The following is a 23,114-nucleotide window of genomic DNA, read 5'->3' on the forward strand; positions in this document are numbered from 1 at the left end:
TACAGTATTAATATTCAAATAGCTACAAATGTGTTTACAAGTTAAAAATACATGTTAAAAACTGTGTATGAATTATTAAAGCAGAGCTCAGGGAGTGGGCGATATGACCAAAATCTTAATTCAAGATTGAAAGAATTCTAGAATGGTTCTCATCTTGAAGAATATGACAGAAGGGTTTCTTTGTTCTGTAAGAAGGTACTGGGAACATCTGTTCTTCATTATGTGGACCTCTAGGTTAGGATGGGGAATGGTCTCCTATTCTCCCCAGTATAACACAGTATAAGGGTCCTCTTGGCTGCAGATGTATCTGTGGTAAGCAAGCCAGAAACTGACCATATATGGACTTGTTATTCAATGGATGGTATTCCTATATGATATAAGGCAGTGGTTCCCAACAGGGGGGTCGCGGCCCACAAGGGGGTCTCGGCGAGCTCTCTGGGGGGGTCGCGTCATATTTTGAAAAGTTTTGAGTAATGAGCATTCAAGTCGTCCGTAACTTTTTCTATGTTAAAAATGTACAAAATGTATATAATGAGCGAGTTCATCATGAATCCATCTTCCAAACCGTGTTTTTGTCTTATTCTGAATCACTATGGTACACCTATAATAAGTGTTTATATTGGGACTATTTAACACTGGTTCGGATCGCCGCCGCTGCGGAGTAGTGGTACTTGACCTGCGTGACTCGTCATAGCCAAACACAGAGAAGTAATTCCGGCTCCAAAAGACGCATTATTCTGTTAACAAACGCCTGTTTATTAACGATCGCTATAGCGCAAAAAAAAAGGAATGCATGCTTTAAGGAGAACGATCATATTACATTAGCTAATTTTATCCATTCCCTGGCCTGGCTGACCAAAAATGGGATTTTAACCATGACAGCCTTAAAAACCAAATACATATGGGCCAGACTGACCCTTGAGGATGATAAAGATGTCTTACCCTGTTAAAGATCTCTCCACGCATTGACCAAATTACTCACGACCAGCAGATCCTCACACTTATTGATAAAGCCTCACAAATAACATGCAAGTATTGAGGTCCCAGACAGCAGTAATTTTGTAATAGCCTATATATTCATTCTTTTTTTTTAACCTACACACCAGTGTGAATACTGATATTTTTTTATTGCGATTCATATAGGGCCAATTTATAGGCTACTCTTAGGCTGAATCCCAATTCTCTGTCTTACCCCTTCCCCTTACCCCTTCCCCTTAGTTTTGCACGTTCACGTGAGAGTAAGGGCTATCCCAATTCTCATTTTGATCAAGGGGTAGGGCTAAGGGGAAGGGGTAGATACCCCTTAAAACCAAGAATTTTCGCGAGCTTACTTGAAGCCAAGGGGTACCCAGAATACACTGCACAATCGGCAACAATGGTGGCCACACCACCAAGAGAGTCCCATAAATGTAAGTATTTTCGGCTTAAATGATTGATTGAAAAATTATGAGTCTTGTTTTGTGCTCTACGCAGTCATGTTCATATGTATTTGCAACCATGTTGTTAACTGAAACGTTTTTAAACGTTTTTAAAAATCGTTAGTCTGCTACGCTAGGCTATGCTAACGATACATCGCTGGTTTGCACAATCAGTCCCGCATTTCTCTGACTAATGTCCGGGATTCGGCTTTTGTTTTCTACAGTCGCCATTCATTATGTGTAACGTTTCATTATTTGACACTGACACATATGTGCCAGCTTTGCAGGTCATGTATTCAGCTTCAAACGGATCCCGACTGATACGAAAACACAGGAATTTAAGCAATACTAAAACGCACATAAACCGATCACTTGTTTAGCGTTCATGCACGTTAAACACTACATTCAGATTCACCGATTTTAATGAATTCAGTGTGATTGAAACAACACCTTGTGCATAAACATGATGAATAGCGACGGCAGACTTCTAAAGTTACTGTCCTGTATCACACAGGGACGCCGGAGGAAACCCGGCAGCTGATCCACTTTCGGGATGAAAACGAACTTAAGTTTTTAAAATCAAAATATGCTGCAAAGCAACTATGGGAGTGAGTAATGCGTTCATGTTGTAGTAATACATTATTGTATTGGTATTGTAGGTTATTATTGTAATAAGTTGTAATTAATTCCTGTTCATGCACCTGTACATTGTTGTTGGTTATGATACAGGACACTGATGAAAGAAATGGGGTTGGAGGGAAGGGTTTCTGGCCAACAGGCATCAAAGAAGTGGGAAAATCTTAAGCAAAGATACAAGGTATGTGATGTTCTGTTAAAGAAAAAAACAATCATACATCTTCAATCAATGCAAGGCAATGAATGCATACTGTATAAGTTATTATTGTATTTTGAGTTCGATTTCGGCTTCCAACAATTATGAAAATAAGACAATCAAGGTAAAACGATTATTCAGATAGTGCCTAAACGGTCTCAAACATTTGAGAAAGCTTGTTTGAAACGTGCAGCTCTTAAAGTGACACCAGCCAACATTAATGCTGCAGTCATTATTGTTAATCAAACAAGAAAAGATGAAGATAAAATCACTCAATACTCTATTTAAATAAAGCCCTAGTTGTAGGCATTATTTAATTGTGTGTGTGTTGTGTGTCTTTCCAGGAACTAAGAACTCCCAAAACAGGGTCGGGAACAGAAAGGGGGGAAGTGACTGCTGCAACCTGGCAATATTATGAAGATATGCATGAGGTGTTGGGTGCCAGGCCCTCACTCGACCCTCCTGTGGTGGTGGCATCCTTTTATGAGGATCCCACTACAATCCTCATGGTATGTATGCAGCACATTTTGTGGTCTGGAATTGCAGAATGTTAACATGTTCTTATTGTAATGCTCCTATATATATTAGGGCTGGGTAAAAATTGATTCTTATTTTTTCGAACCAATATCGATTCTTAAATCCCAACAATCGATTAGTCATCCTGTTTTCAGTTGATGAATGAATTGTTCATTGTAGTGCATCCCATCCAATAAATCACAATAATATTTGTGCTTTGTTACTATTGATATGAAACAATCTCAGCCCTTTAATGTTCATCAATATTTAATGCATGTTCGAATATAACTGGCAAGTTTTTATGACAGCCACCATTTAAATATATTCCGTATAACTTTATTATTATAAAAATAAGTGTGCTTTTAAAGTAGGCTAGGCTAGAACTGACTCCCATAGTTTACAGCATTAGTTAAGAGATGTTTTAATTGAGATAATTTGTCATGTATTCTACCTGATATCCAAAATAATCAATGGCGAATCAAAATCTATCCAAATTGCAAGCTTTTGAATCGCAATCGAATCGTGAAATATGTCAATACCCAGCCCTAATATATATATATACTGTATATATATACATTTATTACATGGCTTGGTTGAATTCCAATGTATAATGCGGCCTGTTATTTCTTGATAACAGTATCTTGTTATTTCGATATTTTCTTTAGCGGAAGCAATACAATCGTATATATATATATATATATATATATATATATATATATATATATATATATTATAACACAATTTTCACATGACATGTTGTCTTTGGAGACGAAGAGTTCGACCTGCCCTCCCGAAAAGCATATCTGCTCCCTAGTTCAGTTTGCCGACATATGCATTGCTCTCAGCGAGCGCAAGTTGTTTTCTGCCCATAAAAATTCTTAAATTTGGAGGTCTGCCTCACGTACTATTTAGGAGATTGTTGAGCCCTCATCCCCAGCCAGCACCTCTGCAGCCAGCAGTTCAGAACCCTCTACCTCTGCCATGGCAAGCCCCTCAACTCCCTCACCCCAAAAAAAAAAAAAAAAAAAAACCCATCCTGGATTTCCTCACTGAGGAATCCAAAAAAGAGCAGAGGCGCCATGAGGAGAGCGAGGCAAAGACAGAGAGGTTCTTGGTCCTGTTTGAAAATATGGTGGGTAAGCTGTAGTTTTTTTTATGTTTTTTATGCTTACTTTATTGGTTCTGTAATATGATATATTTTTATTTGACGTTTTTGCCTGTTATGTTTACTTTGTTAACAAAAATCTGTCTTTATTGCCCAATAAAGAAAGTGTTTCTGAACATCAGTGACATTCAAAACAGTGATAACTGAAACAGATATACAAAACACCATGCAGTGTGTATAAAAAATATTTATTGCAAACAGACAAAATTACACAGATCAGAACATCATATCATACACCAAAGTGAACAAAAATATAAAATATATAAATGCATATGACACTGTTGTCATGTTCAACAACTGCAGGAAGTGAAAAGCAAGAAACAGCTTCAAACAGATACAGATTTAGAAAGAACAATATTTTTCAACCGTAACAGTTTTATCATTTTACAATAATGTTTTGGTAAGAACTGTTTTTGACACAAAAGGATTTGCAAAAAAAAACATGGGAATGAACCCTAATGTTCAGGCTTGCACATTGCCTGAAACTAGGACAGCCAGTCTGTTTCGTGTGTCATTCCCAGATGTTTCGTTGTTTGCCATGGGTTCACGAGGTGGTTAGGGGTCATGCCTATCACTTAAGATGTCTTCATCTGGAACCAGTGTGTCACCATTGTCCATACACACATTGTGCAAAAAGGCACATGAAGCAATGACCTGGGGTGCAAACGTGGGCTTCACCTCCAAAGCTCTGAAGAGTGTTGACCTCCACCTGGTCTTCATCATGCCGAACGCCCTTTCGATTATGCTGCGCCCCCTTGACTGAAAGTAGTTAAAGCGTTGCTGTACTCTTCCATGCACTGGCTCCTTGAATGGGGTGATGAGGCAAATTGGCGTTTCCAAACAAGGATACCCACCATCACCCAGAAGGATGTAGCCTGTTGGTGGATACCGTTTTGCAGTATAAAAACTGCTGTTCTTCATTATACTCGTGTCATGGACAGATCCCGGGTACCCCACATAAATGTCCAGAAACCTGCCATTTGAGTCACAGATTGCCTGCATGCTAATGGAGTAAAATCCTTTATAATTCAGATAGTCCAATCTGTGACGCTGTGGTGGTTTTATTCGGATGTGGCTGCCATCAATTGCTCCAACCACATTGTGGAATGCAGGGGTTCCTGAAACGTTGACGAATCCCTGACCAACTGCAGGCAGGTCCACTGTTAAAGGGAAGCAGATTGCTCTCCTCAGATTGTCCCATATATTCTGGGCCACTCTGTGGATGATGCGGTGAACTGTAGCCTTTGGGACATTAAAGACACTGGACACCACCCGATAGGAGAGTCCATGTGCCAGCCAGTAGGTATATATGAGTACCTCAAGCTCATTACCCCAGCCATGGTCCTGCTCCTTTTGCAAAAGCCTTTGTAAGCTTTGCATCGCTGTTCTGGTGAGGCGGAAATCCTGCCTCAGCTCAGTTTCAGCATCGAACCACATGCGCAGTATAGGCATGTTGGGGTTTATGGCACAGTATCTAGTTGCAGTACCAGTCTGAAAAAAATAAATCATTTCACACATTAATGAGCTTGAGGAACCCACTTTTCAACAGGCACAAAAAAAAAACCTTTTACTATATTCGAATTTTGTCAAGAATTATAAAAAATCTGCAGTAAGCTCATAATTTGTGCTAAAATAGTCTAAATGTTTAGTTTTAAAAACAATTAAAAAAATCTGGTTATGTCTATTTTGATGTTTCTGCGCAAGTTCAGCAGACAGAGGTTCGGTATGGGTTTGTTCCGATCAGATCATGTGAGCGGAGAGCGCATTTCTGAATATTCCGCTCCGCACTCAAGCGCACGACCGCACGCATCTAAGCTTGCCACAAAGAACCGGTAAAAGTAATTTGGGGTCAGTACGATTTTTTTAAGAAATTAAGAAAAGTAATAGGCAAGGATACATTCAATTGATCAAAAGTGACAGACATTTATAACGTTACAAAAGCTTTCTATTTCAGAAAACTCTGAAACTTTATTCAGCAAAGAATAAAAAAAACAGTTTTCTACATTGATAATAATCAGAAATGTTTATTGAGCAAAAAATCTGCGTATTATTCCCTCAGGTAGGTTGCATGTTTTCTTGCGTGGGTGGATGTTGGAATCAATAATCACGTTGTTTGCATTCACCAGAAACTGATTTGCCGAAATCAAAATGCTGACATTGACATTGAAAGTCCCGCTCGGAGCGGTAAATCAAACAATGATTTGTCCTTAATATTATTGATAGGATGATAACAGGTGTCATGATCATTCTCAAGTTTCGTGATCAGTACTGCTGCTGTATCAGTCTGTGGTTAGATCAGCTTTCCAGTCAAAACAATAGGACAGGGGAAATATAAATTATGCATTATTAATTATGACAAATAAATTATGCCCAAAATACGGGACATTTGGCAACCCTAAAAAACGTTAGTTTTTTCCCTTCCCCAAGAACAAAGAACAAAGTACATAACGTTAGCAGGCTGAACTGGGACAAAAAAAAAAATTTTGCTAATAAAAATTTGCGTTATAGCTAACAGCTCAGATAACTGTGTTGGTTAGTTCGGTAAACGTTTGTTACCAATCCATACATACCATAAGCGGATCAACCAGCATCCGTAGGCGTCGTAGACCTCTTCTTCTCCCTTGATTTCTCCGATTTGTTGCAGACAATCGGAAAAAAAATTCTAAAACCCACGCAATCGACATAAACATGCTTGCAGACGGCATCTTGGAAGTTTGTGATCAGAACGTGTTGCCCCTGGTGACACAGAGCCACTTAGTAACACTTAGTAACGATGTATGATGACGTAACCAAGTGGCGTCTCATTTCATAGGGGTATGTTTTCACCCCTAGCGCTTACCACTCGGTTTCGAGGGACAAGGGCTAGGGGTAAGACGAAGGGCTAGGGGTAAGGGGAAGGGGTAAGACAGAGAATTGGGATTCAGCCTTAGGCTTACGTTTTTAAATTACAAATGGCCCACTGATGTTTTTGTTATTGTATTTTCAATATTAGGCTATAGGATATTATTTGTGCATAAACATATCTGGTTATAGTAATAAACATAGCCTACCGTTTGCTTGAAAACAACATATTTTGTCATCCTTGCTGCTAGCCAACAAGAGCAATAATATCATTAAATGTGAAGGGGGGCCCTAGGGGGGCCTTTCTTGGGAAAAAGGGGGTCTCAGACAATAAAAGGTTGGGAACCACTGGTATAGATCACATGGGTCAGGTTACAGGTTTCCTTCTTTCAAACTTCATACATTTCTGAGTTATCTGGTTTTACCTGATGATGATTTGACTCAATCCTTCTTGTTGTTTTTATCTTATCTCAGTTTTGTCAGAGTCTCAGGTCTGTAAATTCAGTTCTATTCAGGAGGAGTTTATTAAATATAAACTGGATTAGAATAATTATGCTCATACTTTCACTGATCAAAGCATTACAGTATGATCAGATGATCTGGGTTTATATATTTTACATTCACTGCAAAAAATGCTTTTCTTACTTAGTATTTTTGTGTTGTTTCCAGTCCAAATATCTAAAAATTCTTAAATCAAGAAGCATTTACTAGAGAAGTAAAACTACATAAGAAATTCTATTTTGTTTTCAGATAAACAGAAAGTAATTTAAGTAATTTTTGTTTAAAACAAGCTAAATTATCTGCCAGTGGGGTAAGAAAAATAATCTTTAAGATTATGTTTTTATTAAGTTTTTTTGAATTAAGTTTTTTTTTCTTACCCCACTGGCAGATAATTTAGCTTGTTTTAAACAAAAATTACTTAAGTTACTTTCTGTTTATCTGAAAACAAAATAGAATTTCTTATGTAGTTTTACTTCTCTAGTAAATGTTTCTTGATTTAAGAATTTTTAGATATTTGGACTGGAAACAACACAAAAATACTAAGTAAGAAAAGCATTTTTTGCAGTGTTTATTAATAACTAGGCTTTTTATTTATCAATTTTACACAACTATTTTAAGGAATAACACAATTTTAATGAATCCTGTGTGTGATCATTTCAATTCAAAGGTAATTGTGATAGTCATTTAAAAATGATTTAAGTAACACTTCAATAAGAACTGAATGACTGTGTAATAAATAAAATATTTATTTATTTGTAATAAATCAAATAAAGTGTGAGAAAAATACACACCGTCACTCATGACTCACAAACACACACTGATCTGACTGTCTATATGAGGATTCATTACACACATTTATTCTGTGTGTTCAGCTGTTTTATTAATGTAATGAAGAGACAATAAGATACCGGTACTCTAGAACATTTCACTGTTACTGATTTATCATGCAGCTCAAAGCATTATGGGTAGAATCTCTCATCAGTCTGTTCTCATTCAGCAACACAGTTTCACTGATGATCCAGGATAAACACTAAACCCAGGATAGAGCGGTTGAGTGAATGTGGTCTGGACTGTGTGTATGAGGCTCATTGTGTCAGAGACGTTGTAGAAGGACAGAGTTCCTGCACTGTGATCCACATACACTCTTATTCTCCTGCTGATGGGCTTTACAGTGAGTTCAGTCCATATGTTATTGTGTCTGAATGAGTAACTGGAGGAAGAGCAGAACAAACTCCAGGACTGATCATTAGATCCAAACCAACACTCGTGACCCGATCCCTTCCTGCTGATGCTCTTATATGACACTGATATCCACACACCAAGATCTCCACTCCACTCAATCTCCCAGTAACAGCGTCCACACACACTCTCTCTACACAACACCTGCCACACATTATCAAATCTGTCTGGATGATCAGGATACGGCTGGGCTGTGTCAGTGTTATTAATCACTCTGTTCTCCTCAGACAGACGGAGGTGTTTATGCACTGTGTTCAGATCCAGAGTGAACTGATGGGAATCTGATGGAGAGAAAACACATCAGAATCAGGAATCAGGAATCTGTCTGATCTTTTATTATAGCTGAACTCTTCATGTTCAATATATCAGCAGTGTCTCAGTACAGTTTACCAGATATCCTGTGCAAATCATAATTTACATGATCAAATCATCATTTATCTTAAGGCTTAAGTTCAGATCTGACAAGTTTATTTAGGATTTTTCACAAGTTCGTATTACAGAAACATATCTTAACTTGATTTAGGATTCTTATCCTAAATCAAGTGTGTGTGTGTGTGTGTGTGTGTGTGTGTGTGTGTGTGTGTGTGTTAAATCTTGCTTTTTTAAATATTAGTATAATAGTTGTGCTCTCTGTTACACTTCATTCTATTTTAATTGACAAAGGCAAATACCTGAAACGTTTGTAGTTTTTAAATCTCCTGCTTGAACCTAATAAAATATTTTTTAAAGTGCAGACCTTTTTGCATTTTCATATTTAAAATAACCCTCTTTTTATTTTTTATTTCTATTTCAATCTTTCTGCTCATCAAAAAATATCAGATGAAAAACACCTCCACACATTCCACATTTTTATTTTACGTTTTAAAATATATTCAAATAGAAAATGTTTCTTTAAAGTCATAGGGAAATTTCACAATATGTCTGTTTTTACTGTATTTTGGATCAAATAAATCCAGCAGAAGAGACTTCTTTCATAAACATTAAAAACTTTTTTTACGTACGCTATAACGGAGGAAAGCATGTTGTATATGTCGTCCGTGAGAGGCTGCTGCCTTTTTTTGGGGGGGGATTATTAAAGTTTGTTAAATGTTCGCCGGTTACCGTCTCCTCCTTCCCATAACAACATACCTTTCCTACATATATATTTTGATGTATAATACTATTATTATTAACTATATATAATGTAAAAAGCATGTCATTGAATGCCACATAACAGATTTGACTGGATAGTTCAAATATCATTATCATTAGTTTCACAAGTATAAAAATATCCATGTGAATAGCATAGATTATATTTATCAATGTTAAATAAACATTTTTGAAATTTGGCTCTGAAACCATAATTACTTTGATTATCGCAAATTGCAGCCAATCAGCAAACAAGAAGCATTTATATGAATCTTTTCAATGGAGAACAAGAAAAATATATATATCAAAGTGTCTATATGCTAAATGCAGAAGTTGTTTTCACTGGAAGTTTGGCAGCTGCGCTACAGAAAGCTGAAAGAAACACTGAAGTAAATAGTCTTTGCTATGGAAGTGAGACACCGTCTAATCTGGCCATCATGTCATCATCATCGTCATCATTATGTCCCATAAAACCCCCTTAGGAGGCCGTTGGGGCATCACAGACATTCTATTGAGTATTATAATCTGGCCACATTGGTGTAAACATTGGTCACACACTGTCTACACTGGACACTAAATCACTGTCAGTAAAAGCACACAGAACCCATTATAATCAGTGACACTGGATGCGCGCATGCTTTGTTTTATTTCTAACACAATCGATCTGCGTGCTTGCGCTACTGACAACAGGAAAAATGCATTTGGAACTTTCGTGTTGCGTAGAATGTAGCTAGAATGTTGCAGACCATTTCTTTTACAAGTAATTACAAGTTTCATCTAATAAATCTTCAAACAATCGCATCCCAAGAACACCATAGAAGATATTGCTTCCAGCACCCCCTGATGTTCTCCGAACGCCCCGTTGAGAAATGATAATTTACATGATCAACTCTAAAACACTTCTATCATGTTTTCTTTCACCTTCAACAGGAAGAACATGAAGACACTCAGTGAATTTTTCTGCTGGTTTTCTCAGTGACTTACATTGTAGGAAGTCGTTCCTTGTTCTGGGAACAATGCTGGTGAAAGTGACTGTGGAAATCAACAGACATGAAGAGTGTGATTATCATGTCGAGAGAAAATGATCCTTGCATCGGTTCCTAAGACATTTCTAATATGATCTTCTACATGATATGAGATGATGGAGGATCATTTCTGAGAGCAGAATCTCCAGGACTTTACCTCTGTCAGAGATCTTCTTCAGCTCCTCTTTGCAGAAATCCTCCAGTTTTTCTCTCAGCCGAAGGACAGATTCTCTCACGCCATCAAAAGAGGAGAGAGAACTGAAGGGATTGTCATTTCCGTCTGTAGATTCAGGAGGAGCTGAGAGAGTCTGGAAACTCTACAGAAAACAGAAATCAAAGCTCATCACCTCCACACTTCATCAATAACCTGCACTACTGTCAGATTTGTGCGGCTCTTGTTGATCTTTAGTAGTGAAACTGGTACCATCAAGTTCATGGATTTCACATTGTTATAAAAAAAAAGTGTTTAAATATTTGTGAAGTTTTGAGTTGTTGCTGTCTGGAGTCTAAATATATCTTTCAGAAAAAAGTTTCCTAAGAGATTTCAAGAGCTGAGCTGCATTTGTAAGTGCGTCTCTTTCAAAAGAACAAGATCAGATGAGAGTCTGACTGATGATGATACAATAACCGAACACACAGATCAACACTTCAGTCAACAGCTCATTCTGCTCTCATGAATTGTTTCTCTGTGAGTCTCTTGCTCAAGTCCACTATGATCTTGTTCTTCTAGATCTCTGTTACCTGCAGGAAATGGATGTGATGCTGTGTGTGTGAAAGCTGCTCCAGCTCAGCGTCTCTCCTCCTCAGATCATTGATCTCCTGCTCCAGTCGCTCCAGTCGTTCTTCAGCTCGACTCACTGCAGTCTTTTCCTGATCTCTGATCCGCTGTGTCGCCTCAGAGCGGCTTCTCTCAATGGAGCGGATGAGCTCAGTGAAGATCCTCTCACTGTCCTCCACTGCTGTCTGTGCAGAGCGCTGTTACACACACATCACAATCACACAGTGAGCTTCAGTGAGTCCTGACTGAGACTTGACTGAAACTTCTCTTCTTCTCCAGACTCACCTTATGAGACGCGACAGCCTCTCTCAGCTGCTGAAGATCTTTCTCTCTCTGCTGGATCCTCTGCTGGAACGAACTCTGCGTCTCCTTCAGCTGGTGCTAAAGGACAAACCAATGACAGGAGAAACATCACACATCACATTAATCATCAACTAAACAGATATGAATCCAGTATCAGTGAAGTGGTGAGATTGAGGGGTTAAAGGTCTTGCATGATAAGATTATAAGTTCATTCATTAATGCTAAGATTATTACATCATTGCCTAGCTTTATATGGATATTTCACCCAGAAATGTGTTTACAAAAAATTGTTTACTCATCCTCGTGTCTTTACAAACTTTTCTTGCAGAACACAAAAGAAGATATTCTGAAGAATGTAATATAAGTATGAATGTAATCCAGATGTACTACATTCACCATGTTGTCATTATCATGTGACCTACCAGCGTCAGTTGTCACTGTGATTACCAAATCTTCTCCCGTGGCCTCATTGGATAGTAAAGTGTCCATTGTTTCCACACTTCAGAATCTAACTGGAAGTAACAGGACATCCGGGTACTTTTTGCCTACTCTTTTATGAGAGTTTTTTTTATGACATACTTCTTGTCACATACTGTTTTTCACCTACTATACAGAAGGGAAGTATGTGATTTCAGATGCAGCCTTAGATTACCCCCCTTGGAGTTGTTATGGATTTCTTTCATGCTACCTTAATGTCTTTTTTGAAGATTGAAACCTTTGAAACCTATTGACTTTCAATATATGGACAGATGAGACATTCCTTAAAGACATTCCTTAAATTCCTTAAGATGCTTATAATACTAATCCGTCACAAAGTTAGTGAAATGTAATGTAAATTAACAAATGGGGGACAAAGATTGGAGTTTATAGAGACTAAACATGCCACATATATGATTTTGGTAAACCATAGTACTATGCAACAAAGTCTGAAACATTAATCCCAATAGTTTAAAAGAATACAAAGGCCAAACTACATAAAAGGAAAATCATTAGATGGGAAAATTAGATACATGTTTACACATTTCTCAAGTGTTTATATATTGAATATATAGGATTAACAGGGTTTATTTCTCTTCTTCCTCAGTAAGAATTAAGTGAGCGTCACAGCCCTTTGCAAATTCCTTTTTGGGGTCGTAAAAAGGTCTTGTTAATCTTGATCCTGTAACAGGACACCAGGTTCTGCCAGTGTGTTAGCTTCATTTGTGATGTTAGTTTTGGGGGAAGTTTCATAAACCTTTGTTGGGAGAGTGAGTTTGCTGGATTATTCATTAAAAAATGATTAATTTGTGTGTCTGATTGGTCCAGACACTACATCAGTGTCACTGTTTCTGAATTTCCTGAAACGCCTCCATTGTAGTCTTGAGTTTTCTTCTGGGAATGAACACGTCACAATATTCCTCAAATAACGAATTTCTTCAAGGCATACACTAAATAAAGGGGGTGAGGCCTGGTTGAGTTAGTTAGTAGTGTGTTTTCGTCATGTCCAAGAGACACACCCCGAATCTAAACCCCTTTTATGGCCTTCCTAATGCAGACCAACTTGATGGTAAAAAAATTGTCCTTTTAACGCTATTCCTCAGCAGTATACAACCACAATCTTTTTGTTGTGTTCTCACCATTTTTATGACAGTTGCTTTCTGATCCGTGCAGTTCGATGCAGGTCAGATGTTATAAATGAACTTACAAACGTAGGTTCAGAAGGAGCCTAATCATTCAGTCCTGTCAATCAGCATTATGAGAAAACTTCGGCTGGATTGCGGGCGGAAGCTTTGGGTGCACCGTGAGTCTGTCGAATTGCAGTTTTATTGTGGAAATGAGCACGAGTGAAACCTTACAGTGTGTGGTGGAAATGTGAGTGTGGGAATTATTTTTGCTGTTCACTCGCAGTCACAGCTGTCCATTCCTCTCTCTACTCTAAGTCCAGTGAAGAACCTGCTAACGCTGTGAGTTACACGTATCCATTCCTCTCTCTGCCTGAGTCCAGTGAAGAGCCGGCTAATGCTGTGAGTTATACATATTCTCCTCTCTCTGCTTGAGTTCAATGAAGAGCCTGCTAATGCTGGAAGGGCCTGCTACTGCTAGTGAAGAGCCTGCTAATGCTGTGAGTTATACGTATTCTCCACTCTCTGCCTGAGGCTAGTGAAGAGCCTGCTAATGCTGGAAGGGCCTGCTAATGCTAGTGAAGAGCCTGCTAATGCTGTGAGTTATACGTATTCTCCACTCTCTGTCTGGGGCTAGTGAAGAGCCTGCTAATGCTGAAAGGGCCTGCTAATGCTGTGAGATATACGTGTCCTCCACTCTCTGAGTCCAGTGAAGAGCCTGCTAGTGCTGGTGAAGGGCCTGCTAATGCTGGAAGGGCCTGTTAATGCTGGAAGAGCCTGCTAATGCTGGAAGGGCCTGCTAATGCTAGTGAAGAGCCTGCTAATGCTGTGAGTTATACGTATTCTCCACTCTCTGTCTGAGGCTAGTGAAGAGCCTGCTAATGCTGTGAGTTATACGTTTCCTCCACTCTCTGAGTCCAGTGAAGAACCTGCTAGTGCGGTGAGAAGAACCTGCTAATGCTGTGAGATATATGTATCCTCCACTCTCTGAGTCCAGTGAAGAGCCGGCTAATGCTGGAAGAGCCTGCTAATGCTGGAAGGGCCTGCTACTGCTAGTGAAGAGCCTGCTAATGCTGTGAGTTATACGTATTCTCCACTCTCTGTCTGGGGCTAGTGAAGAGCCTGCTAATGCTGTGAGTTATACGTATTCTCCACTCTCTGTCTGGGGCTAGTGAAGAGCCTGCTAATGCTGAAAGGGCCTGCTAATGCTAGTGAAGAGCCTGCTAATGCTGTGAGTTACACGTATCCTCCACTCTCTGCCTGAGTCCAATGAAGAGCCTGCTAATGCTGGAAGAGCCTGCTAATGCTGGAAGGGCCTGCTACTGCTAGTGAAGAGCCTGCTAATGCTGTGAGTTATACGTATTCTCCACTCTCTGTTTGGGGCTAGTGAAGAGCCTGCTAATGCTGTGAGTTACACGTATTCCCCACTCTCTGTCTGAGTCCAGAAGAGCCTGCTAATGCTGGAAGAGCCGGCTAATGCTAGTGAAGAGCCTGCTAATGCTGTGAGTTATATGTTTCCTCCACTCTCCGAGTCCAGTGACGAGCCCGCTAGTGCTGTGAGAAGAACCTGCTAGTGCTGTGAGATATACGTTTCCTCCACTCTCTGAGTCCAGTGAAGAACCTGCTCTCCAAAAGAAGAGAATGTTGAAGAGACTTTTTAAGATTTTGTTTTTATTATTTAATAAAGAGTATATTTATTTTGAATTCTGTGTCTGTCTCCTTCGTGTCCACGGTCAGCTCCTCAGGGGCGGCACGCAAGCGAAGGGGTGGGCGGCCCGCTGGCGCTCCACCCCGACCTGTGACATTAACCCTCTGGGGTCTGAGGTGTTTTTGGGGTCCTTGAGATGTTCTGACATGCCCTGACATTTGTGCTTTTTTCAGTTGCTTATAAACATATTAATGGCAAAAAAAAATTACACACTATTTAGCACAAACAGGGCTACCATAATATGTGAGCAACAAGAATGTACATGTCTGCATTTTTGAGAGAATAATGTTTATGCGTGGTTATTGAAAAAACTAAAAACTAAAGTTTCTGAAATAAGGCCATAAAACACATACTAAATATGTGCCAATAAGACTTTTGTCTAATAGATGTCATTGCCTAGTGTTTTTTCTTCAAAATGATGTGGAAATCACCCTGCCTAATCATTCACATAACACAATACATTGATTTGAATTTTGCAAAGCACTTTCTGTTTGGAAAGGCAATATGCGGAGTGGGCGTCACAGATCATGCATATTTAGTGATTCACACCTCAGGAGACAATGGGGCCTGCATACTTAATTAGCCATTCATTCAGGTGAGTCACTGAGCCACAAGAATGCAAGAGCAACAGTTGGAAGCATCTCAATTCTTTTTTATTTTTCCACATATTGTGCTTGCAATTTGGCCTATAATATCCAAGGAAAACATGTCTAGTAATTGTGCAGTTAATTCTCATACTGTATTTTCAGTTTTGGAATATTTATCCTCTCCCCAAATTTGTCACTAATAAAACACAATAAAAATTATTTAAAGAAAAGGCTTATATTTACCTTTTAATAGTTTGTTTACATCTACCTTGTAAATATATATTTTTATTAAAAAGGTTACAATTACAACAACAATTCAAGTGTAATCTTTCTTTGTAAAAACTAAAGTATACATTTTATCATACATATTTCAAAGTTAAAAAGGTAACAACAACAATAATTACAATTTCAACAATATTTCAAGTGTACTCTTTCTTTGTAAAAAAAAAGATTATAGGCCTACATTTTATCTATGTATTCATTACTTTGAATATAGCCAACATTGGAACATCTAACTTCTTAGTTGATGACTTTATTTTTGACAAAAATAGTAGGCTATTTTATATATAGAAATTGCTAAACAAAAGCTTATTTGATGTGGCAGTATATTCTACAGTAAAAACTGTACCCAAATCTACTAAACAAAATGTTGTCTTTCATATTTCGCCTGACTGTAACGTTGTTTTCATGAAATATTAGTGCATATTGTTAATTTGCCGTTTAATACGTTGCTTATACAAATAGCCTACATTTTATTTAAACATATTTCAGTCGATTTTTACTCATCTCAGTATAGCAATACAGTTTGCTAAAACAACATAATTCATTCACACACGCGATTTAAATTTAACTTCTGGCAAAGATGAAGTTGATGATAGGCTGACTCGCGATCTTCGCAGTAGGCTAGTGAACGCACCGGAGAAATGCACATTTATAAGGCTACATAGTTTTTTTTGTTTTGGATGGTTTTGTTTAGAACCAGCTTTCTGTAAATATATTAAATTTTTTTTAGACGTGAGGCGAGTAGGCTACGGGTTCATGATGATCTCCAGTTCAGACCTTATGTTGTGATTGCTAGCCTATATTTACTTTAAATCCAGGAAATTTATTAATGAAAAAATTATTAAAATTAAGATACAATTGATACAAAACGAAATTCGTTTTAAAGAAAGGATTTGTACTTTCTGTTTTGAGGTCTCTGTGAATGTTTGAAAGTATTTTAGTGCTTAGAGCGCTCGCGTCCATAATGGAGAACTGTCACGTAATATTGTTTTTTTCCTCATAAATGTGAACACGAAAAATAAAAGACAAAAGACTTTTAAGTAAAACTTACTCCGAAATTGTGTCCTCGGCGGAATTCGCTCTTCAATATGCTGCCGTTCGTCGTCTGTTACAATCTTCCTCTGAGGAAACAACCCGGTATCGTGCATTCTTCCTCTCTGTCCAGAATCATCTGAAGGGCGTCTTTATTACCGGAGAAGCGTGCCATACTCAAAACGCGATGAACTATCAGTAAGTCTGATAGAAACTGTGTTTTTATGGCATTGATCGGGGGGCGTATGCGATGCATACTAGATCACCTAAACTATTTACATGTGAATCGCGCTGGGGGCGGGGCGCCCGCAGCTGATTATAAAGATAATGAGGCAGAAGGAAAACCGGTACCTCTCCTTGCTTTCAAACGGATTACATGAGTTGAAAACATTTGTGTTTTATATAAATTACTTCATTTAAAAGAAGAGATTTCAAGCTTCATAAAGACATAACTCACATGCCTGTGTGAGAAGTAAGAGAGTTATGATTCATTTTCGGACGCGTTTCAGAATGGACTACACGGACAGAGAGAAGGCAGAACCTAGCTTCGTGTTTATTTTTCTTTATTTGGCAAAAAGCACCACACTTTGTTTTTATTGTGAGTATACACAAAAATAATACACATTTAACAGAATCGATTGATGTATGAAACTCCTATGGAAAATCAAAGTCAACAGAGTATTTATGAGTTTCTTTTACACTGATAAAAAAAAAGCGAGCTGGTATCGCCGGCGATACCGCCGACCTCAGGGGGTTAATGCTGGAAGAGCCTTCTAATGCTGGAAGGGCCTGCTAATGCTAGTGAAGAGCCTGCTAATGCTGTGAGTTATACGTTTCCTCCACTCTCTGAGTCCAGTGAAGAACCTGCTAGTGCGGTGAGAAGAACCTGCTAATGCTGTGAGATATATGTATCCTCCACTCTCTGAGTCCAGTGAAGAGCCGGCTAATGCTGGAAGGGCCTGCTAATGCTAGTGAAGAGCCTGCTAATGCTGTGAGTTATACTTATTCTCCACTCTCTGTCTGAGGCTAGTGAAGAGCCTGCTAATGCTGTGAGTTATACGTTTCCTCCACTCTCTGAGTCCAGTGAAGAACCTGCTAGTGCGGTGAGAAGAACCTGCTAATGCTGTGAGATATATGTATCCTCCACTCTCTGAGTCCAGTGAAGAGCCGGCTAATGCTGGAAGGGCCTGCTAATGCTAGTGAAGAGCCTGCTAATGCTGTGAGTTATACTTATTCTCCACTCTCTGTCTGAGGCTAGTGAAGAGCCTGCTAATGCTGTGAGTTATACGTTTCCTCCACTCTCTGAGTCCAGTGAAGAACCTGCTAGTGCGGTGAGAAGAACCTGCTAATGCTGTGAGATATACGTATCCTCCACTCTCCGAGTCCAGTGAAGAACCTGCTCTCCAAAAGAAGAGAATGTTGAAGAGACTTTTTAAGATTTTGTTTTTATTATTTAATAAAGAGTATATTTATTTTGAATTCTGTGTCTGTCTCCTTCGTGTCCACGGTCAGCTCCTCAGGGGCGGCACGCAAGCGAAGGGGTGGGCGGCCCGCTGGCGCTCCACCCCGACCTGTGACAAGAGTCAGGTTTGAACTGATACAGCAAAACTGACACCACAGTTAGTGTAGTTACAGAAGTGTTTGCAGCGTCTCCGCAAGAGATACTTGTCGTTTACGGTAAGCCGCGTTACATTTCTGACACTCTAAGCATTAGACCATTCACAATAGACTGAGACTGGCTGACCAATCAGAGCAGACTGTGATTTACAGAAGGCAGGTTTAAAAAAAAAAAAGAAACTAAAAAACAGACATATTAACATGTATACATATGTTTATGTATTCTAGTAGACCCCATAAACAACATTATGAACCTGTAAATGAGCATAATGCGACTCTGTAAGTTCATACCTGTTTCTCTGTCCTCTGAGCTGCAGCTGATACAGTGTCGTGGTTTTTATGTTCATCCATCATACACAGAACACATATACACTTCTGATCAGTGCGGCAGAAAACCTCGAGGAGTTTGTCGTGTTTCTGACAGATCATCTCCTGCAGTCGTCCAGTGGCATCAATCACTTTATGTGGCTTACGGGAGTGAAATTCCTCATGACGGTCGAGATGAGTTTGACAGTAAGACTCCAGACACAGCAGACAGGACTTGACGGCTTTGTGTTTTCTTCCATTACAGACTTCACACTGCACATCTCCAGCTCCAGCGTAACAGTCAGCAGAAAGTTTAGTCTTCTTCAGTTTCTCCAGCACTTCAGCCAGAATGGTGTTTTTACCTAAAACAGGTCTTGGACTGAAGGTCTGTCTGCACTGAGGACAGCTGTAGACTCTCATCTGATCCTCCTGATCCCAGCAATCTGTAATACAGATCTTACAGAAACTGTGTCCACAGTGGATAGTCACTGGATCCTTCAGGAGATCCAGACACACTGGACACAGGAACTCATCCTGAGTAATTCTGGCTTCTGCCATTTTACTGCAAAAATACAGAGATACAAACACACAACAGCTCAACTACACTTCAGTTTCAGTTTCCCTGAACTCACGTGTTTCCTGTTTCCTGGTTCTGTGTTTGAGTGACATGTGCAAAACAGGCATGTCTGTAAAGCAGGTTCCTCATTCCTGATCCTGAAGAGCTTCATTGCTGCTAAGTGTTTAGTTTTCATGTGTGTTCCCACAAACATTGTGTTTCATCAATCTCAGACACACATTCACATAATATAAGTTTCAGAGAAGCCAGGGAACACTCTTAAAAGGTGACATATTATGCCACTTTTCACAAAATATAATATAAATCTATGGTAACAATGTTGTCTTGCGAAAACCAATTGGCGGCACCATGGGTGGAAACGTGCAGATTAATGAGCAAACAAAGGTTTTTTTATGTTTCAAGTTTATTTTACCAGGTGATGTCCCATTGAGATAGTCAAATCTCTTTTACAAGGGAGCCCTGGGATAAGTATTAATAAGTATTCGCTGAGTTTCAGTTCATTATTCAGACGTATTTCAGAAAGTTTCTCGCGGAGACAGCAACAGCTGAAAGCGCACCCTGTTTATTTTCTTTATTTTACAAAAACACAAGGATTTGTTGTTATTGTAAATGTACACAAATAAAAGTAGACCCTTCTAATTTTATTTGTATGCATGTTTCATGTAACAATTGCCTTATTTGATCTTCTGTGTTGACAAATCTTGTAATAATCTGTGTATTTGTGGTTTCCGGAATAAGAGTCCACTATCGTTGTCTATGTTAGTTAGATTTCTGTAATTGACTTGTTAAAGGGATACTCCACTTTAAAATGAAAATTCTGTCATCATATACTCACCCTCATGTTGTTTCAATCCTTTATGAATTTCTTTCTTCTGCTGAACAGAAAGGAAGAATATCAGTAACCAGACAGTTTCTGGTCTCATTGACTTCCATAGTAGGAAAAAAATATATACTATGGAAGTCAATGAGACCAGAAACTGTCTGGTTACTGACATTCTTCTAAATATCTTCCTTTCTGTTCAGCAGAAGAAAGAAATTCATAAAGGATTGAAACATGAGGGTGAGTATATGATGACAGAATTTTCATTTTAAAGTGGAGTATCCCTTTAATGTGGTGACTGAGAAAGACAAGAGAGACTCTGTTTGAAAAAACTTTTTTTGATTTCAACCACTGTAACAAGCTTTCCTGTTTAAAACCCTAAAGATTTGCATAGTTAACGCTGTGCTTTTCCAAGTGCAGTCTGGAATAAACCAACCCCTTAAATAATTTAAATTCCTGTGTTAGGTGTTGTCACTAACACTCTCACACCGGGCCACATATAGGTTTATGGCTTTGTGCCATATTCTTCTAACCCAGTTAGAACTTTTATTTCAAAACTAAAATAGTGGCTACTGAATTAGCACCCAGTCAAGAATTCAACATCAGTCCCAAACTATTTATATGGTTTCTACAGTCTCTGGACAAATTGTTTCTTTAACAATTCCTACAGACACTAAAAAGAAAGGCCAAGCCTCTGCTTCTGCAATCTCTTGATGAACGGACTAAATAGTTTCTTTAACAGACTCCAGAGAAAGGACAAAAACTTAAACTATGTGTATCTGGCTCCTATTAGTCCTATATGAGAATACAAGCCCAATTTTCAAAAGAAGATTTGCACTTTTTCCAACATGTCAGACTCGCCACCGGTAAGTGAAAATCTATTTATGACAAGTATCTCTATAGCTACCTTTAGCATGCTACAGGCCAATAAACAAGCTATATATCGGTTTTTTTTTTTTATTGCTTGTGCGTTTAGAGCTTTCAAGAAGAGAGTCTTGTGGGATCTGATATTGACTACGAGCCCGTGCCCTTTTCATCCCGACCAAGATCCAGGAGGGGGGGTGCGCCTAGAGGCCGAGGGAGACGAGGTCGGGCGGGGGCGCAAGAGCCAGCACCAGCCGAGAGCGGGGAGAAGGCAGCCGTGAGAGAGGGGGAGGCAGCGGTCGGGCTAGAGGCCGTGGCCGTCTGCTCGCTGACCTGTCACGGGAGGACTTCAAAAGGGTTGAAGAGCTTCATAAACAGAGGATGGCAATTGAGGAGGTATGTGTACTAGTGATGCGCGGGTCGTCTCATAACCCGCGGGACCCGCGGGTCGGGTTGGGGCGGGTCAAAAAATTGGCACTTTATTTGCGGGGCGGGTTGGGGCGGGTCATTAAACAAAATAAAATAAAAATCCATATGTTGCATGCAATGTCCAGCCTATATTAAATGTTTGGGAATATCAATCTAATCATATTTTAGTAGGTTATTTGATAAGGCCGTAGCAATGCAACTTGCGTGATTTCCCCAAACCTTTGGCGTCACGTGACACAGCTCGCGCAAAGCAGCTCGCGCCACGCAGCTCCCGCCGCCAGCCACAACAACAAAGACGGAGAAATGAAAGCTTTAGCATAAGTTCTGCTGGGAAGACTCAATTACTACGTCACTTATTGCCTTCACTTCTATCCAATCATATTCTTATGCTCACTGTATAAAAGCACGGTACTTACACATGTTTGAGTTCGCAGATACTGAAGCGACGATTACCCCCATCCTCCCCACCACCACCAGGATGGTCCCGTCCATATCTCCCAGGGGGGTCGGCTGCGCCCCTGCCTTCATCTCTAGGCAGGAATTGCAGATCCGATACTCTCGCATTATGCACTACGGACGGGGCCTACGCCAAATGACTTTGTAGTTTATCAGCTTGCTGAGCTGTCAATAAATGTATGGTTTATTGAAATAACTCTCCCGAGTCTTTCTGGTAGAAATAAAAGTGAAGATGGAAGATGAGGTGCGGGAGAAATTGAGGTCGGGATTTTACATAATTAAAAGAAAAAAAGGTGAATGATGAATTAGATGAATACAAACGCTGCTTTGTAAATATTGAAAATGTTTAAATCATTATCTTATTAATATGACCTGATTAATGGTTCATATTCAGAATCGTCTGTTATTGCCAGTGTACAGGGCGATGTTTCCAAGCACTTTCAGGCTGAAATAAAGGCTGTTTTCATTTACATTACAATGCCTAGTTTGTCTATTTAATGGTCGCGGGTGCGGGGCGGGGCGGGTTGTAAAAATAGATACAGTGGTGCGGGGCGGGCTGAGGCGGGCCAAATAATTTCATAAAAGCGGGACCCGCGGGTTGGAAAAAAAGCCGACCCGCGCATCACTAATGTGTACATACATAACCGCTAATTTGTCATATTTTTTTCACACAGTACGTCTAACGCTAACTTACAAACTCGTTTAGTACAAGCACTACTATTGTTATTGTAACATTTCTGGTCCAGGGTGTCAGACAGACAGTGTGAGACGTGATATTTCCTTTTGTTATTGTAATGCTCCCTCGTACATTGCAAGGCAGACAGTGTGCAACAGTAAAAACACTCAAAAGTGTAGTGAATGCACTGCCTTATTTCTTTTATTAGAAAAAGTTTGCACACATGAATTCAGTTTGCCTGTTAGATGGTTTAGTTGAAAGTTGTATGTGTCAAAGGTCTAATAAGAACATTTTCTAAGTGTGATTTTGTTTTTACAGGATAGGATAAAGAGACTGACATTAGATGAGTGCCAACAGCTTCTACAAAGATGCCTCACTCGTGAACCTAGTCTCATCTTTGACCTAATGAGTCT

General features: G+C 39.3%; 2 protein-coding genes across 3 annotated transcripts in view; one reads left to right on the top strand and one right to left on the bottom strand.

The window, feature by feature from the left end:
- The window catches only part of LOC311289216 (tripartite motif-containing protein 16-like), a 696,468-nt gene extending 676,925 nt beyond the window's left edge, over positions 1-19,543 (bottom strand). The window contains exons 1-6 of one of the 2 annotated variants that reach the window (XM_084407039.1): positions 18,865-19,496; positions 11,729-11,824; positions 11,407-11,640; positions 10,823-10,982; positions 10,625-10,672; positions 8,285-8,793 (exon numbers count right to left, since the gene is read on the bottom strand). In XM_084407039.1, coding sequence (XP_084263165.1) covers positions 8,285-8,793; positions 10,625-10,672; positions 10,823-10,982; positions 11,407-11,640; positions 11,729-11,824; positions 18,865-19,437 — 1,620 coding nt within the window. In that variant the 5' untranslated portion in view covers positions 19,438-19,496. Of the gene's footprint in view, positions 1-8,003; positions 8,794-10,624; positions 10,673-10,822; positions 10,983-11,406; positions 11,641-11,728; positions 11,825-18,864 lie in introns of those variants that run through there. The other variant, XM_084407038.1, reaches the window with a different exon arrangement.
- LOC311289246 (membrane-spanning 4-domains subfamily A member 8-like) overlaps positions 1-23,114 on the top strand; it is a 450,268-nt gene that overhangs the window by 62,746 nt on the left and 364,408 nt on the right. The gene's annotated exons all lie outside the window — the stretch shown is intronic.

The sequence above is a fragment of the Rutilus rutilus genome (assembly GCF_951802725.1).
Source record: "Rutilus rutilus genome assembly, chromosome: 4".
Taxonomy (NCBI): Eukaryota; Metazoa; Chordata; class Actinopteri; order Cypriniformes; family Leuciscidae; genus Rutilus; species Rutilus rutilus.